This window comes from Neocloeon triangulifer, unplaced genomic scaffold (assembly GCF_031216515.1).
Source record: "Neocloeon triangulifer isolate White Clay Creek 2 clone unplaced genomic scaffold, ASM3121651v1 ptg000017l, whole genome shotgun sequence".
In the NCBI taxonomy this organism is placed as follows: domain Eukaryota; kingdom Metazoa; phylum Arthropoda; class Insecta; order Ephemeroptera; family Baetidae; genus Neocloeon; species Neocloeon triangulifer.
In genome coordinates this window covers 554,007-573,043 of record NW_026775559.1, presented here as the reverse complement: position 1 = coordinate 573,043, position 19,037 = coordinate 554,007, and the positions used below count along the sequence as shown (strand labels likewise).

At 36.8% G+C, this 19,037-nt stretch overlaps 1 protein-coding gene across 3 annotated transcripts in view; it reads left to right on the top strand.

Annotated features, from left to right (window-relative positions):
• LOC132203252 (zwei Ig domain protein zig-8-like) overlaps positions 1–19,037 on the top strand; it is a 189,659-nt gene that overhangs the window by 108,394 nt on the left and 62,228 nt on the right. For all 3 annotated transcript variants that reach the window (XM_059630891.1, XM_059630890.1, XM_059630892.1), the window contains one exon: positions 14,963–15,129. In XM_059630891.1, coding sequence (XP_059486874.1) covers positions 14,963–15,129 — 167 coding nt within the window. The remainder of the gene's footprint in view (positions 1–14,962; positions 15,130–19,037) is intronic.

Below are 19,037 nucleotides of genomic sequence, written 5' to 3'. Positions count from 1 at the left end.
TATAAAAAGATTAATTACTGTTAAATAATTTGATCATTTCATCTTCCTGTATCATAAAATTTCCTCTACCCGTTCAATTATGTAAAATCAAATATTTTAAGCTGAGTCGCCGTTTTTGTCCCTAAATTTTTTTCCCCTAAAACCAATTTCTTCATTTCCCCTAAAATCAAAACCCCTTAAACAGCCCTGAATCCTGCATTCTGTTATGATTTAGGGGCAATGAAATTTAGGGGAAATGGAGTTTAGGGGAAATAAAAAAAAGATTTTAGGGATAATAATTTAGGGGAAATAATTTAAGGGAAATACAGAAAAAATCCATTAGGGGAAATAAATTTAGGGACAAAAGGGGGCTCCCTTTAAGCTGTTTATCACAAACAAAGCCTCCGTTTTGAAGTAATGACTTTTTAACAAAAGCTGACAATTTAATTTCGCATCTTCTATAATTTTCTATAATTTCAAGAGTCTACATTAATTTAATTTAATTTCATAAAAAAATCTTTAAATGGATACAGTAAAAAATTAGAACTTATTGATGATTAAATTTAATAAAAATAGAACTAAAATTAGGTCATTAAAAGAAATTTGGGAAAAGATTAAAAATATTTTTATTTTTATATTATTGTTTTTCAAAAATTAATGGCTTTTCACGTGTAAATAGTGTAGTATAGTCGGCGTCAAATTAAGTAAGGTTGAGCGGTCAGCCAAATTGTTGCTCTTCCGACTGACTGGCTGCAGAGATGCACGTCTGGCTGCTCACCGTTCGTTCGTTCAAATTCACCCCAGCCGGCTGCTGATTGCATTGAAAAACAAACATAAAAAAGCCAACCACACCATTAAAACAGGCTGACCTGATCTCCCACTCATGCATGCCGCCCGATCTATGTGCAATATGTGAACTGCAAAATAGGCCATTGACCAAAACTAGCTCGGGTGCCAGACAGAACCACCGGCTAGCCAGCGAGTGCAACGGCTGCTGGCATGAAAAGTTGCCAAAAAAAAAAAATGCAATCTCGTGCACCATAATTGTTCCATGCTTGCAGAAATCAATAATAATTCACAAATCAAGGGAATCTACAGCGCTCGATAAAATTTCATTATAATAGATCAAATATTAATTTTGGTTGATTGTGATTCATGAAATCTTGAATACTTCACAAGGAAATTTTTTTTATTTTTTTTCACCTATATCTTGAAGTAAAAAACGAAACTCTACCTCTTTCACATTTGATGTAAATTTTTGAAGGAATTAAATTAAATTAAAGAATACAGTAGAAAAATTGACGCAAGCAAAATCCTCAGGAGTAAATTCCTCTGAGCACCAGGGTCAATATTTAAACGGTAAACACATCCTTCAATGCTTAAGCAGGATATTTCATACAGTTTTCAGGAAATTGCATAAAAAATTACGCATAAAACCTTTCTGCAAAGTATGTTAACTTTATAATCTGGTCGACCTCATCACATTTTTAATGGTTATTAATAAGGCAGGCTGGTCGGTTGGTGTCTGAGATTTTAATTCAGAGTACACACAGCCTTATAAAATGGCAGCTGTTGTTGATGTTATGAGTTTTTTAGGTTGCTGCGTGTATTTTTTTTCTGCTCTGCTCCTTGTGTGGGTCCGGCAAAAAATTTGAACCTCGCGCCGGCCGGGGGAATTTTACGACGCTCTGGACCAGGTTTTTATGATATTTCTGCACGCCCAGGGCATGAAAAATTTTACTTGTTTTTTAGTGACGCAATATTGTATGTGAGTTTAAACAGTATTGCGGTCATTTTGTTTTGGGAGCTGTGTTTGTGTTATTGCCGAGCGCCGGTGGCTTCGTCTTTTGTTTGGAGGAGCTCGTTGATGTTTAACTGGCCCGCGTGCGACTGCCAGGAGGCAGCAAGGATTTTTAGCACAGAGGGCCTCTGCTCTCACTCGCCATTACCATCACGAGAAACAACATAAAATTTACTGATATAATGGATGTTTTATGGTCTCTCCGAATGTACAGTACAGCAGCTCTTCTCTCTCTCCCACTGAAGCACTAGCCAACTATGTAAAAAAAGCAACCAAAACCTGTCCTGCGCCAATGGCCTCCTTTGCTCTGCACTTAAACTAGCAGTGTTTTTATTCTACTGAACTAAATCTGCAACTTTTTTATCTGTTTGGAATATTTTTAAACGCTTGTGAGCGTCTTTAATTTAATTAACGATTTTTTTGAACTTTGGCACATAATTTTCATAATTTTATATTAAAAAAGGAACCGGCATCATTTTTGATTTTATGAAAGTTTAGATCTTTTGTGTTTCTATTAACTGAAATGTTTGAGTCACGAATTATAGAAATTAGGTATTCAATCCACATTAATTTTTGGAATTTTCTTATTCTTTCTATCAACATTTCTTTCTAATTAAAAATATAAATAAAAAATCTGCAGCATAAAGCATAAGAATTAGAATTTACAGCAATGACATGATTTTCAAAGCATTGTAAATTGTATATGTAGTTCGATACAAAGGATGAAATGTTAAAAATTTTAATTTAATTTTGTTTATAATTAAATTCCGAGAAATATTAAGAAGTCGCAGAATTTTAATATTTCTTCTTTATCTTTTCTTCTATAAAACTTGAGTGAGAATTTAGACTAGAAGATCGTACAACTTTTGAAAACTTAAATCCTATTTATTTCTGATACCAAATCAAAATAATTTTTAACCGCAAAATTTAATTACTGCTTTTTTTTATCAAATTCACGTTACATAATAATTTCAATTTTTCCAAATCTTTTCTGTCAATTTGTTTTAGCGTTTGAATTTTTTTCAATGAATTTTGATCAAAAATACTCTTAAATCAAAACTTCATGGATTCACAAAAATAAAAAAAAGAGAGAATTTTATATATATATTCCTATCTTCAGAAAAAATTTGTATTTGTGTAGTCTGATATGAGCACCTGAAGATGCGGCGTACAGGTTCAATCTTGGCAGCTTAACTTTTTTCCATCATTCAAACTTTTGTTTAGACTTTTCCCGTAACATAACCAAATTGTTTCCCATCGAGTGGCTTTGGAAAATTGCGCTGCCGACGGAGTATTGAATTTCATAAGAAGACCTGCTTCGGGGAAAAGTTCAGCATCATTATTCGGATTTCTTTTTTATTTGTTTGCTGTGTAGTTATATTTGGCGCATATAACGGCGCATATCGAAGATTAGGTGAGCCCGCCGCGGGAGTTTGCAAAGTGGATCAAATTCCGCGCAACGCCTACGTCAAAACAGGAGATAATGAATTAGCAGCAGGGCACCGCCTCCAAGTTTCTCTGCAAACAATGAGATCATCATCGGACAAAAGGCAACGATTTATGAATTGTATTTGAATTTTAGGAAAGCAGGACAAAAAGTGGCACGGCCAAAAGTCAAGGGTCTCTTCCGCCGTTCTAAATGAACGTCAGCAAAAACACAGCAAAGGAGGAACAACTGCTCGCTCTGGTAGGAAAAAGCGTCCATGTTCCTCCTCAATGCTGTTTGCTTAGAATAAAATAGTGTGCCGGCGCGACGAGGTAAAACAGTTTGCATTTCTTTGTTAATTTGCCAGAGACACCCGAGCACAATGGGACATTAAAGAATTCAGAGCGGCGTGCTTTTGCCTTCTTGGCTCTTCTCCTCCGCGCTCGACAGAGGTCCTTTTGTTTTGCGAAACGCAATCTTGTGCGCAATTTGTCAAGCCGGGCGCTCGTTTTCGCAAGAAAATGAGAGTTGCCTGGAAATGAATCATTTTACAAAGGCGAAAAATTGTTCTTTTATGCGGATTAGAGAGCTTCTATCCGCTCTCTTTCGACACAAAACAAAAGAGCAGACAACAAAGCATGGCACAATCGATGTTTATCGACGCTTCCCGCCAAGTTGCCGTTTTTTTTACAGTAAAAAAGTATAGTTAATAATTATATAAAATTGTTTGTATATTCAGGATGAAGGTTTACGGGGATGAAGAATGGAAAATTATCAACTGGAACTAAATTAATGTTATAAAAAGTTAAAAAAATAATGATAAATGATTTTAGATTCTCAGAAATTTAGATTTCTAACAAACACGTAGAAATTAATTTTACCTTCTTGTAAAACAAAGTTAAACTGTCTGTAAAACTAATCGTAAAAGTCGTCAATTCCAGCGAAACGCCCTAAAACCATATTATTTATTTGTTATATTATTGCAGTGGTTTAAGTCGATTACATATTTTCAACAACAATTCGGTTCATAGACACATACATAGTGTCTGAATTGCTTTAGCTTGTATCAATGAGGCGAAATATCCGTGCAGCAAATTAAATATTTAACTTGTGAAGGTAACTAACTCGAACTAGTTGTTCCCACGTCGGTCATATCAGTGCACGGGACAGGCGAAAAAGGTTCGGAAGTTTGCTTAGGTGCTCCACCTGGGAAATGAATAGTTGAGACCCACAGCGGCCGAAAGTTGTAAACGCTCTGTTGGAAAAGCCAAAAAGAATGGAAAAACGTGTACACCTGCGCTCAACTCTCGTGAAAAAATTACAACTTTCCGCGAATATACGCCGCAGACGAAACGGAGAGAAGCTTATTTTTAATTTTTACAATATTCCGTGCAGCGCAGCCCCGAGCAATTCAACGCGAATGAAAGTCTAATTCAATAAAAGAAGGTTCTTGCGGCAGCTGCCGCTTTTGATATTCAAGGGCTGTATCTCTCTTTCTTTCTTTGGTTCTCCTTTCACGTTTTCCGAGATGAGGAAAAGGAGATGAGCGGTGTTTCTGAATATTTCTGACGTTTGACGGATGAATGTTTGCGGCGGCGAAAGAGAAAGAGAGGTTTTGTAATCGGCTCCTTTCCGCCAAGACAAATGGATGCTGCGCCGCCGTTATCTGTTTCGCCGCCCCAATTCATGGGCATCAGTGTTTCCAGCCACGTCTCGCTGATGGACCTGCGGATACTGCGCGCGCCAGAGCCTTTTTTCATGAAGCTCACACGCACCTGTAATGCAACTCGAAAAGCGAGAAAAAAATCGCCTGCAGGAAATCCTCGATTCGCGTGCTGGAGCCATTCTACGCAAAATTGATACACGCCTTTTTCTTTCTGTGGCCACAAATGTGTTTGCTTGAAGAAATGAGAACACGGGAGAATTTCTTGAGTAGTGGTAAACAAAATAAATTGTAGAAAATAGTTATTTTGCTAATTTATTATATACAAATATTTCTATTGTTTTTATTTTCTCCAAAATCATTAAATAATTTACTAATTTCATTTCACACGAATTTAATTGTTTGACAGAAAACACCACTTGTAAAAAATGATTTCGCTAAAACTTCAGAGTTCAAAAATACCTCTTTCGCCACATAAAAAGCCTAACAATAAGTAAATTGACTTACACACAAAATAATATTTATTGAACATAATAAATAAATTGTTGTGTCTTGTATTTTAATTCTTATTTTTTACTCTTCATTTTGTTTAAAACCATCTCTAATATGTTATTGATATTATGTAAAAATGAGTTATATCTTTGTCTAGCGCAGTAACTCTAGTGAAATATTATCGCAATCTCCATCCAATATATTGAAAAATCGAGGCTCAATTTTAATCTGAACCGACCACATTTCATCTTTCCTGGTGGTCCATCAGGCATTAATCAAAACGATAAAGCAGCCGTGACAAATTAACCTCAATTCGTTCCCTTCAGGCAGGGTGAATTTTTTTCCTGGCATCTCTTTTAACATTGATGTATGGCCTGGAAATGCCACCGCTGTCGAGTCTTCCTTCTCTCTCCGTTTCATTTTCACACTTGGAGAAATGCGTTGACGTAATTTCCTTAAAAGCAGGAGAAAACGCACGTTTGCCCAAAGTTTCGGTTCAAACAAGCGCGAGAATGAATGCAAACGAAGTTACATTCTCTCACAGTGGAAACTAGGGCGCCGTGTCTAATTTAATTTGGCTGCGGTGAAATATGGGTTTCGCAAGTTGCGCTGTGCCGAAAACCGGGGGCTCTTCCGATAACACTTTACCTGAACGCCAAATTCCGGTGCTAGAAAAAAATCCAGCAGCAGCCGAACCCGAACGTGACGTCGGCCCTGGCGGCGTGCTTTGCAAAGCTGCACGTAGATTGAATTATGTCTGGGATAAAATGTATTTGGCCTGCGGGGCTTCCCTTTACTGTGCCGTGGCAATGTGACTCGCGCGCCGTGTGCATGTACTTGCGTAGCCAGGTGTGTTTTTTGGTACTAACTTGGAAGTGCCATTTGTCGAGCGAGAACTTTGCCAAACACCTCTGGGCGCTCCTTAATTTTGGGGGAGCGTGTGATGCATGTGGAGGTCTTGGTGAAAATGGTTTCACACACAAGAATTTGCACAGCTCAAATAAAAATACGCTGATCTTTGTTTTTAACCTGAGGCTTTAAAATTTAAAAAAGGCTCACTGCGGCGGATGGTCTTTTTGAACTCGGAAGTTTTAGTAAAAATTCTTGCTAATGGTTGTGCCGCTTCGTCCAACACTTCATTTTTTTTTTTTTTTTTTTTTTGCAAATAAATCTTTTTCAACAATTGAATGTAAACAATGTGTTGTTACAATTTGGACAAATAAACAACCATAATCAGAAAATTTTTCTGTAAAAAGAGTTCTAATGGAATGAGATTTTCCATTCAGGCCGTATGTGGTGCTTTGGAGACAAACGATTTGGAGGGAAGAGCGGTTGATTCACTTTGGCCTGACCAGGAAAGGTTCTCTCCAAAGGACCCTGCCGGACGTGCGGGGTTGCGGTCCCTTAGGGTTAATACACTTTTGGGGCGAATTGCACTGAGAGCTATCTTCACCAAAACTCCATCTACTTGCATCGTAAACCTATCTTAGCCTGGACATTTTTTGATGCAGTCCAGATAAATTGAGAGGGAGCGAAACCTATTCGGGATAATGCAACCGTGCTGAAAGCTACTCTGAAAAAAAAGAGTTTCATTAAATTAGACCGGCCGACGGACGGGATCTGAATTTTTTTCCCACCGGGACGTTGTTTTAGAATATTGGATGCTTAATTTTTATCGCTGTTAATATCAAGCGCGAGCAACTGCGCACATGCATGTATTTCTCGCGCACTTTTTCCGCCTCCGCCAACCTACATTTGCAAAATTACTTTTATGAAAGCGGTGGCTCGTCAAGGGAATTGGAATTTGGCGACGGGACCCACTCCAAAAAAATGTGTGTAATATAATTATGCGTGATGGGGGCAGATATGAATACAAATAAACTGCTCTTCGCTTTGGAGATAATCCAATTAAATTGCTAATTCCCTGCATGCATGAAATTGTCGTAATTGAATTGTAAAAAAAGAATAGGGTAGAGGTAAAAATTTTAGAGTTACACATTTAAAATGCATCAACTAATTTACCTTAAGATACTCATGCAGACAGGGAAGCAGTATTTTTTTCCTACTGAGTACTTAAAAAATTAGCCAATTATTAAAACATAAAATAATTGTGCTTCATTAAGTCTTTAAAAAAAATTAATTCTGAGTCTATCTCTAAATATAAATTAATTACAATTACTTAGGAGCCTCCATTGGTTCGTGAGAAATAAGTAGGTATAAATATTTACTATTGTGATTTTACAGGCAAGGTTAAATTTTATTAGAGTAGATTAAAAAAATAACAGGGTTAAGTTAAATCCTTTATGTGATAGCGCGGTATTCATTTTCTGTTTATTTTAATTAATAAATTTTAACTCATTTTTTAGTGTTATTTCAATAGTTGGTTTTTGGTTAATTAATGATGTACCAATTTAATATTTGACTATTTAAATAGAAGCAATGACGAATAATTAACACATTGCTAATAGCGTGACTGAATTTAAAATCAACGAGAGAAAATAAAAATACTCCATTCGCCTAAATCTCCACAAAAACAGAGCAGCGGCGTGAGATTCCCTGAATATACAATTTTGCTCGATCTGGTGCGTGGGATATCCAATTTAAAGCGAACGCGTCGGCAATTTCCAGCACAGAGGCGGCCGGTGTTTTATGCGTTTGCCATAATCTCCTGGCTGCGTGCTGCGTCACGAGTACACGTTCTGGATGAGCTGGAGGGTATCCTAATGGTCCCATACGGGAGGACAATTTCCAGTGAAATATGCGAATATACCCCGTTCGAAGCGAACACTTCGATTAGTTTTGCCTCATATATTTTTGATCAACACATAAAATCCGGTATAAGAGGCAGATAATGTATGGCCGGCATTGTGGCTCGGTGTGTATTTAGTTTATAAGCTCCATCTTATTACGGATCGCCCCACTGTGCTTTTTATGCATTTTTGTCGCAAAATTGGAAATGAGATTTCTCTCGCTTTATGGCGGTCGTATTTCATAAAGCAAGCAGCAGCCAGAGAGATTTATATTCAAGTGAAGGGGATATTAAAAAGCGAAATAAAGGTATGTGTGTGTGTGCGCTGCACAATAATAGGGTGGTTTATTACGTCAGTATACGGCTTTCTTCCTCTTTAAATGCGTGTTTCATATCTCTCTCTGCCGCTTTTGTGCTTTTCAAGGTGAGACATACGTTCCAACGTGATAATATACAATGTTAAGTGCATTTAAAGCCAACCGCGGTGTAAATACTATATTTTTGATGGAGATTTTCAGCGGAATAAATTTGCATACCGAAAATTCCAAGATTCGTTCCACCGATCTTGTTAAGTGCTTTCTGCATACACTTTTACAGTCAACCCTTTCCATTATTTAACGACTGCAAGTGAAATTAAAGTACATTAATTACTCATAATTTCGAGCAGAATTCAAATGTGCGCTTCTGTGTCGTTTTATTGCTACGAGTGTCGTTTTCGCTGCTGGCTCGAAGATAGCAGTGTGTCCCGAATTACCATTTTCTTGCGGAGAAGAGAAGCTGGCAGAGTGCAGCGGGGGCGAGCGAAATTTTACTGCCCCGTTCCATTTTAATCATCCCGCCTGCCTCGCTCTTTCTTGCAATTGGTAAGTAACGACGGCGGAACTCTGGCAGCACGGAAATGAACTCGGAGAAATGCAGAGCGCAACTTTTCCTCCAATGCAGTCGCGCAATTGCTGCTGCATTTCATTTATGGATGGAAGTGAGATATTGAAGTCGTCCTATTTTTCGAAACTGCAGCATTTTTCCACTCCACTTCTGGCAACCAGCGCAATAATTGCCGCCTAGTTTTGCTATTTTACAGCTCGCGAGAGAAACGGAATTTTGCGTCGACACGCTCGCTGGAAACAATTTTCGTCTTTCTTCTGCGCTTCCTTTTTCCATCGGATCACCCATTTTTAATTTCCGTTTTCAGCTACCTTCCTCCTTCCGCTCTTACCAAAAGTGAAAAGAGTTATTGGCCTTGTTTTGAGGTCAAAGCTGATAATCACAAAAGTCTATTCTTGTCTTCCAATCTTGCAGCCTTTTCCTCTTCATAATTTACATCTACGGTGATCTACGGCTCCATTTTGAATTTAAATTTCACAATTTTCCTTTTTCAAGATATTCTTATCACTAACATGTAACCTTTTTTTTAAATTTATTCTTCATTCAGAAAATACATCAGAATAAAACATAAAATCAAGCCAAAATAATTTATGAACTTCTTCCAATTCATTTCTTTATAAGCTTGATGCAAAGTACCGAAATAGCTGTATATTTTTTGTGTATTTCTAATTTCAAAGAGAAGACACTTGCTAATTATTTTCTAATTACAATTAGCACGATAGTTAGTTGTGTCATTATACACAGGCATACTTTAATTGCCGCTACATAATAATAACTGCTCGAGCCTTACCAAGGCTCAAGACGTGAAGCCACTTTTAATTGGCATTTAGAAGCTATATCACTCCATATTTAATTAAATACCCGGCAGTATAGCGCGCACATAGAACCAAGCACCGACGAGATAGTAAGACGTCTGAGTTTTCTCATCATCAAGCTCGCAGATAATGATAATTGCACACGGCTCCGCAATTCTACACTTGTCGACTATTGCGCTCGGATGTGATAATTGTTTTCGCGACTTTGTCAAACAAACGCCATATTCTCAAACAAGTTGCAACCTTACTGTTTTGCTGACAGAGCAAACGTAATTAAATCTGACATGACTCATAATGAACCTGGGTTACATTTGAAAATCTGATGCGATGCATGCGTGGATTGTTTCGTTTTGAATTAAATTAATCTGACATGATGGTAAATGGAAATCCCAGTTTAGGAAAGTCATAAATAACGTTTATACGATTCTGTCAGTTGCAAAATTTCACTTTATGCTTTGGTAGCCCAAATATAATTATGTAATCTACGTCACAAACATATTATTTCAATAAATTTTTTGCACACATATTATGTGTATATTAATTCTGTTTATTAAAAAATCCATGGCTTTGAATATATTTTTCTTTTTTCGTATTTACAGATGTATAAACACACAATTTTTCGTTTAATAAGACAAATTATTGAACAATGTGAATTCAAATGGAAATTTCTGCGTATACTTTTTTACTCTGACGAAATTGGCCGATTAATTAAATTAAGTCTGTGCAGCACACCTCATTTGGCTCCCACACAAAACCGATATGTACCTTTAATCGGCCCACCTTTGCAACCATTTGCGAGGTCCAAAATTAGCCTATCCGAATTGCAGCAATTTAAACTTTGTCGATATTTCACGGTAATGGCCTCAAATATTTAGCAATATAATGATTATTACCCTCGGGGTATAGAAGTGTGTCCCAGTGTTGGGGCGCCGCGCTCGCAATTGGAACGACTGCAAAAGGCAATTTATTTAATGCGAGACATCCAACACGTGCGCCACAACGAGCAAGGCAGCGAAATTTTCTACGGCTGCTAATTATGGTTTTACATTTTCACCGGTCCGATGTATAATTTGGACAATTTAAACATGTTATTCAAATGCACACGAGGACTACGTGCGTATTTGTTTGCAAAGCTCTTGCGTAATTTGCTCAATTTGAAATTCACTATGAATAATGCAAACACTACTCAGAACTTTCGGCATCAATAATATTTATATAAATAATTAATAAATTCAAAATATTTCACAGCTTTTCATGCCAATTATCATGCTATTCAAATTGGTGCTGTTCAAAATAACAAGGTTCTTGCACTTTAAAAAATAATTAGGCACTCATTGCATGCGATAATAACTGCCCAGTTGCATTTTTCCTCAATAAGAATTGAATTGAATAAGATTTTTAAGTTGAGGTCTATTTGCCAGTGGCACTAGTGAGTGTGAGTTCATTTTTTTCATTTATTCTTTTTTATACTGAAATCAAAGATTCGTTTTAAAAGTTTCTAAAATTTCATGTTGGAATATGAGAAAAAAATAGGTTTTTTATTTTTAAATTTTCCGTAGTGAAAAATTTATTATCACTATTGAAAATGAAATTTTCGAATTACGAAAGGCATAAAATCCCTAAAATCCACTTTTGTTTCTAATCTTAATAGAAACCGCAACGCACCTGTATAAAATGGGCTTAACTGTGTGTATTTTGTTAAATTATGAAATATGAATAAAACTCAGGGCATAAAGCCGGAAAAGTCGGCGACCACTCTGGCACGCGACGTTGTTTTGCTTTTAATACGAAAACTTTTTAATGCGACCAAAGAGGCGGCGCGAGCGCGACTCTCTCACTCTCTCTATGCCATTTTTATATACGAAAAAGTAATTCCGATTCCACTCCGCTTAATATTGAAAAGCGCAAGAGCGCCGCCGCCGCCGGCGACCGTTCCGCTCCTTTTCTCTTCCCTGCTTCTCATTTTTACGACCTAAAATTTAATATCCAGCAGCTTGCAAATATTATAATACGATCAGCGCAGCAGCGCGAAATCTGCAAGCCAGCCCGACTGCTGTTTTCAAAATAAATATACATATGACACTTTGCCAACATTATCATTCAGATCGATAGCAACGTCATCAGCCGAGACTTGTGTGTTGGCAACTTTCATTCAATGAAAAACAAATATGTACACGTTGAGCAAAATATAAATTTTTGTGGCGAATGAACAAAAAAAGTAAAGGCTTTTTGCTGAAAAAACGAGCAAACCACTAAAAATAAAACGGGTGGGTTATAAAAACAGTACCTTTGAAAATGATGAATTTTTAGGTTGAAATTATTCTGAAATGTTACATAGCTTAAATTATTATTTATTATAGTAAAAGCAAGCCATAACTGCCATAAGCCATTGTTTCAAATACTTAACCGGAAAAAAACAGCTGAGGATATTTTTGGAAACTATGTTTTTGTTCTAAAACTTATGGCACTGCAGATTTTAAAACTATGTTAAAAATATACAATTCATCTTACTTTCAATCAGAATACGATTGAAAAATTTTGTGAAAACATATTTTCAAATTTCTGAAAATGCATTTTAGATACAATTATAAAACACTATGTTGAATTATTCCAGAAATATAAAATAAACTCTGATTAGGCGCCTTTCCTTGCTCTTCCGCTGCATGCATTTTTGGAAAATTGGCGGTGTCAAAGCCCAAGCTCTTCTTTTTCTTTTTCCGCCAGGTTATTTCTCCTGACACTTGGCTGGAGATGAAAGACAAACAAAAGGGTCGAGAGGGTGTTCGCTCGGATGGCTGGAGGAAGGGCTTTTCCTTATGTGTGGTGAATAATACGGTCAGTGTGGGGGCGACTTCAGGTCTCTTTCCACCGGTGTGTTGTTTCCTGCCGTTAGATTGGTCATCGCTCGTTGTGTGCTCTCGCGCGCTGCACATTCTTGTTACACGCGCCACTGATCAAAGTGACCCCAAAAACCACCCGGCAGTCACATCATCATCATCTGTTCTTCTACCTGATGCACAGGAACGAACACGAATGAGCAAACCGCGGGGCGCGTTTCGCACTTGCCTCAAATTAGCGACGAGCGCTCTGACAGACGGCACACGTCGGTTGCCATCAAGGGCGACCAGCATTGCTACGAATGCAAAAAATTATCCGCACTTCAAACGAAAATCCATCCTTTTATCAGTCGTGGTTTCAATTGAAAGTTCTGAAATTTACAAAAAAAAAAAAGAATAAAATTGCCCATATTATAAAAAATAAATGAGGGCGATACGGGAGCCTAACCGCCATTCAAAGCTATAGATTAATATTTAAAACAAAAATAAATTATTGAATTTCGGAAGTTTTAGCTTAAAATTCTTGCTTGTGGTGGTGCCGTTTTGTCCAACAATTGATTTTTTTTTTCAAATAAATTGTTTTCAACAATTGAATTCAAACAATGTGATGTAACAATTTGGACAAATTAACAACAATGATATAAAATAATTTGAGTAAACTCTCAAATAGTTTTCTTATTTCAAATAATTTAAGAAAAAATTATTGTCCTCACGCCATGTTAGAACTAATGCATTTTTTCTGTCAACTCTTGTTTTAAGTACCATTTATTATGGAATTCTTGGAAAAAAGTAAAATTATTATATATAGTTTTCTTATTTTCAAAATTGCATTAAAGATTTCTTCATTTTCTTCAATTTTGGGTTGTTCCAAATTTTAGAGATTGCTGTTTTCATTGTTGCATCTTTTCGGCGTTGAGGTGGGCCTCATGTTTGATGATAAGTTGTTGTTGTTCAAGCTTGTTTGCCTATCACAACCGCGTTAACGAGGTGCGGCTTTGAGCTTGGCATGATGCTGTGTCGTTGCCGCTTTTATGTGTACAAGTCTCGCTATCTAGCTGATGAGGCGCTGAAGACGAATCCAAGCATATTCCCGGGGAAATTTTGCATGAAAGTAATTATTATTGCCTTTGATCAGAGCAAGTGCACGCAGTGGTTGCTCGCGTGTAATCAGTTAGTCGTTCGCTCCGTTGGATTCTGGCTTGATTCGCGCGCACGGCTGCGGCGCAGAATGCGCGGTAATGGTCTTGGTGCTCTTTGCCGCAATTTGTCACACGGCCGCTGTTGCACTCTCTCAAGAGGTTTCACTCAAAGTGCTTCCAAGAAACAATCTTTCGCGTAAATAAATCAGCAGCTTAAGACTTTTAATGCACTTTGTCATCGAAACTTTTCCTTTGACGGTTCTTTGCTTTGAGTGACAAAAGTTAGCAACTTACAAAGCATTTTGTTAATTTATGAAGGAAAAAGCAGTAGCTTTTTCACGAGCTGCAAAATTCAATTTGATATTTGTTAGAGTTTTGCTCTGTGTATTACATGTGACGATATCAGCTTTAATTTCAATTCTTTAAATAAAATTGTCAATAAGAAGTTTTATCATATTGTGACCAAATAATTTATAGAAAATAAGTAATGAAAATAATTAAAAAAGTTTAATATTTTTAATTATTCAGGTTTTTTAATGTTTCATTTCATTAACGTTTAAAATTATTATTATTTTTTTTTTTAATTTTAATTTTTTTTTTTTTTTTGGATGGATACCTTATTATGAAAAAGTTGCCACTTGGAAGATAATCAAAGGTATAAATTAAAGAGTATTGAACGTAAATAATGTGTCTGACTTAATTGCCTACAAACGAATTTATAATTTTACAATAAATCTTTCATCCTCTGTTTTTTCTTACTTATTCAACAAATAAAACAAAATTCACGAATTTTTTTGAATAAAAAATTACATATCCTCTTCATTGCATCCCTTTGGAAATGCAATGTAAATTTGTTTTAGTAAAATAAAAATAAAAAGTTGATCATAAATGCTTGAAAAATTAAATATTTTTAGTGTTGTGAAGAATATTCAATGATTTGCTGTTTTGAAGAGTAAAAAAACTTTTAAATAAATTACATTGAAACAAAACATTTTCCTGGAAAAATTTCATTATTTTTCCTGATCGAAGTTCAATCAAACTCAACTTGAATGTTGCTAATGCTAACAAATGACATTAATAATAAAAATTGGCCGTTTTGCTTTGAAATAGTTCATCATAAATCAAACTCTTTCAATGCAGAGAAGTAATGGCTTGTTTTCTGATTGAATGTTGCAGGGCTGCTGCAGCCAGAGAACAGCATCGAATACACAGTGGAGGAATTGAACCACGGCAACGATAGCTCATACCCATATTTCGACTTCAACGTGCCGAGAAATGTGACAACCGCCGTCGGACAGACCGCATTTTTGCACTGCCGAGTTGAGCAACTGGGCGACAAAGCGGTAAGTACTCTGCGACCGCCCCGACACAATTTCCTCCGCACCGCCGGCTGCCTTTTCCGTATATACGCAAATTTTCCAGCAGCACTTTTTTCCTCTCTTTTTCCCGAACCTGCGAAGCGGAACAAAGATACGAACGCGAGAACGAAAACAGCGAAAGAGGAAAATACGCTCGTCCTTTCTTTTTTATTCCCGTGCTAAATTTCATCGGGCCCGTTATCAAAAACCGCGCGCGTTTAAGAATGAAGAAAGAAATTTCCCTCTTCGTTTCGCATTTTCTGAATGATTGATTCGCAGCGTCCCCCTAAGCCCTCGCCTTGAAAGTGGAGGAGTGAATTTTGGCAAGCGTTTCAAAGACTTAGCCAACTGTGAATTTTCGCTCCAAATTTAATTTTCCAATATCCGCCGCTTGTCCGACTCGCCCGTTTTATTTTTATCGCTCCAGTGTTGGAGGTTACGCCTCATAATGATAAAACTCGCCCATCCGTTCTCTGTAAGAGATTTTTTAATTACGGCCACAGCAATTTTTGCCCATTACCACCGAGTGCTTTGTTTTTTTACTTTTTTTTTGCCAGGCGCCGCCACTTCAAAAGCGCATTAATCCACATTTAAATATGAAAAAAATATATTCTCCTCCGCAAAAGCAGCCGGAGTTTTATACTCTGTGCGAAATAAATTCCCTCTTTTTCTCGTACTCGTACGAAAATCGTGAATCAAAATTAAAAACTCTTTAAAAGCGTCGCCCTAATTTTTAGAGACAGCCTCGGATGAATTCCTTTTATTTTTTTCGCCTCATCATGACGCGAAAAAACTTTCCCCCGGCGTTGCCGGTGATGAATTATTTAGATATTTTTCTGTCTGTGAGCTCTCTCTTGTGTAGTTTTGTTTATATTCGGGCCAACTTTTTTCCCGGGAAAACTTTTGCTCATCACAAGAGATAATGGCAACGTGCGTGATTCATGCCTCCACATTATCTAACTTTTTGTACCGCTGAAAAAATCCAGTCTTGCAAGCAGCTGCTCTCACGGTTCACAGACAAATGAAAGAAAAGTCTTTTTTTCCAACGAAACAACTTTTTTGTTGTCTTTATCAGCGAACTCGAATTTGCTGATAACTCTGTTGCTTGCGAATGCAAATGCATTTTCATTCCTCTGTTCGACGACAGAAAATTTGATTTTCTTTTGCAAATGAAATTGTGTCACACGACGCCAGACTAGTCGGGTGTATTTGAATAATTATGTTAATAGCTTCGCGGTTTCCGATGCTCTCGCAGCTGCAAGAGAAGTGTCCCGTAGCGTTTCTTGGCTTTGCATCGCTCTAATTAATGGGTGTTGGGAATTTGCTGCATGTATGCACAAGGAATTTGCCATATTATCAAACTGCAAGTGCGCACATAAAACTTAGTAATGCACTTTGTGAAAATTACTCTGAAAATTAAAATTGAGTAAATAACTTTTCTTAGCCAACTATTTTTGCACAATATTAATTAATTGTGCGGTAATTCTAAAGAATAAATTATTATTTTTAGTTAGTGATATTAAGTCCCATGAAATACACATTCCTACTTTGAAATGAGAGAAAAATATATTTTAGACAATATTTGATTGTAATGAAACATAACAAACAGTTTATTAAAACATCAATGAAATGATAATGAATTTGACAATAATTTGATCATATTCAATTAAATTATTCTTGAAAAGTTCTAGGGTCAACGATCGTAGGTAAAAAATTGAGTTTTTTTTCTTAATTCGAGTCATGGTTGCTGTTTTTTTGCATATATATGTATATGAGAAGTGGTAGATATTATACATTAATGAATTTTAAAGGAAACCAACTCTGTTAATTGAAATGAAGGAAACATTAATATCCATGATTCTGTGAATCTGATGCTTGGAGAAAATGAAAATTATTTAGAATTTTATCATATTATTTTGAATGTTTTGAAATTTTTCATTTACATTGAGGAAAAAATGTTGCTTTAATTCAAATAAATCCGAAAAATTTTAGAATTTTATTTAAATAATAATTAAAAAAAAAATGCCATTTAAAAGAAAAATAAAAATATGAAAACAAATTATAAATTGCTTTTTATAATATTGAATTGTAAAATGTAAATAAATTTTTATTCATCTGTATACCATGATGTTTATAGAGCAACTTAATGAAACAGAATTCAGCAGCAATGAATGCTGCGGCAGATTGCAGCTTAACGTGTGGCCTAAACTATGGGGCAGGGGACGAACACGCACCTGTCCAACTAAATCGGTCGCGCGAACTCGCAAGGGACCGTGAGCGAAACTTGCGGGGGGCAATCCTTCCCTTCTCTCTAGTCTCTAATGTGACAAAAATATAGCGGTGGTCACGCAATAAAATCACGTGTGCTGCTCGAACAAGGGACGCTCGCTATTTATAACCGGCTAATATTTACATAAGAAAGGCATACGCGAGTAACGAACATTAGCAGCGGCTCGGCTGATTTATTGCAGCACGCGTCGAGCGGCGAGCACATGTTGGGATTTAATGGCGCAGTATCTGAAGCGTTGCATTTATTTACTGCCCCACCGTGAAGCCGGCCGTGTAATTTACGGGGTTAATTGAGTTTTGACAGCGATACGCACCCCCGAAGTCTCTCTGCTTGGCGATAAAAATAATTATACTCGCCTGGAATTAAGGCGCCGGCAAAGGAAATGGATATTTTAAAGTGACGTGCCGTTCGGCCGTTATGATTTTAATGCAGGATTTAGAAACGAAAAAAATATTCACCGTTCAGAAAATAGACCTGCAGTGAGACTATATCGATTTATTTTAATTCCGTGTGTCTTTGCTAACTGCATAATTTCGAGATAAATTCCAAGCTGAATTTTATCTCTTCCTGCTCTGAAAGTTCGCCAGCCGCTATCTGCATCGTAATTGCTCTATTATTTCAGCCACGGAATGAAAATTCTTATCCAGCTGTCATCAAATCAAAAAGTGGCAACTCACGAAAAACAATTTTGGTGCTTGAAAAATGTTTCCGGCGTTAAAAACAATCAAGACGGAATGTTCATATATTGTAGATGCAATTCCACTTGGCTTTTTTTCTCTTTCTAAAAATAAATGCGAGAAAAGTTTGTTACACGTCCGAGTTGTGGCTGAAATTGTTCGTCTCGTGTAAATTTTGAGATAAGGCAGCCGTAAAATTCAGAGTCGTGACGTGGTGTAATTCGGCGAGAGCTGGAAATAAAACAACGCCACCGCTTTCCTCTGCAGTCTTGTCGGTTCCAGAGAGCACTGCTGACTCTTGCACGGTTGTAAAACAGACCCGTTACATACTCTCACTCTTAATTAACTTATATAAAATGCTGTCGACCTTTTCGCGTGTGTGTGCCTTGACGTGAGTTTTAACGCGAGCCGAGCCATTATCTTGAAATGTTCCTCTTCGGGAAGTGGTTTCCTCTCTATCTGCGGGACGCCATTATTGCTAGTTGCCTCTTTTCCTCATTTCCGTGCCGCTTCTATCCAGAATTCTCCCTCTCGTGTTTACTTAAATTTTTCATTACAGTCGGCATAAACAGAAGAAAACTTATTGTTTCTCAAATTGTTTATTTCCTCTAAATGATTACGTTTTATGTTCACAACGAGGCGAATAACTGTTTTGTTTTCATCCTAATGGAAAATTTGGAGAAATTCTATGGATTATTCATTTCGACGAATATCCATTTTCCTTGTCACTCTGCTAATCACTTTCCTCTTCACGTTCACTGTTTGAAATGTCATGCTCAACATGACGCTGAAAGCAATATTCAGACGATTTATTTGAAAATTAAAAAACAAATAATGCCATGTTGATAATAGAAAAGCGGTTTTGAATGAAGGAAGAAAGCTCTGAAATTTTTGAATTTAATCTCTACAAAAACTGTTTCGGAGAG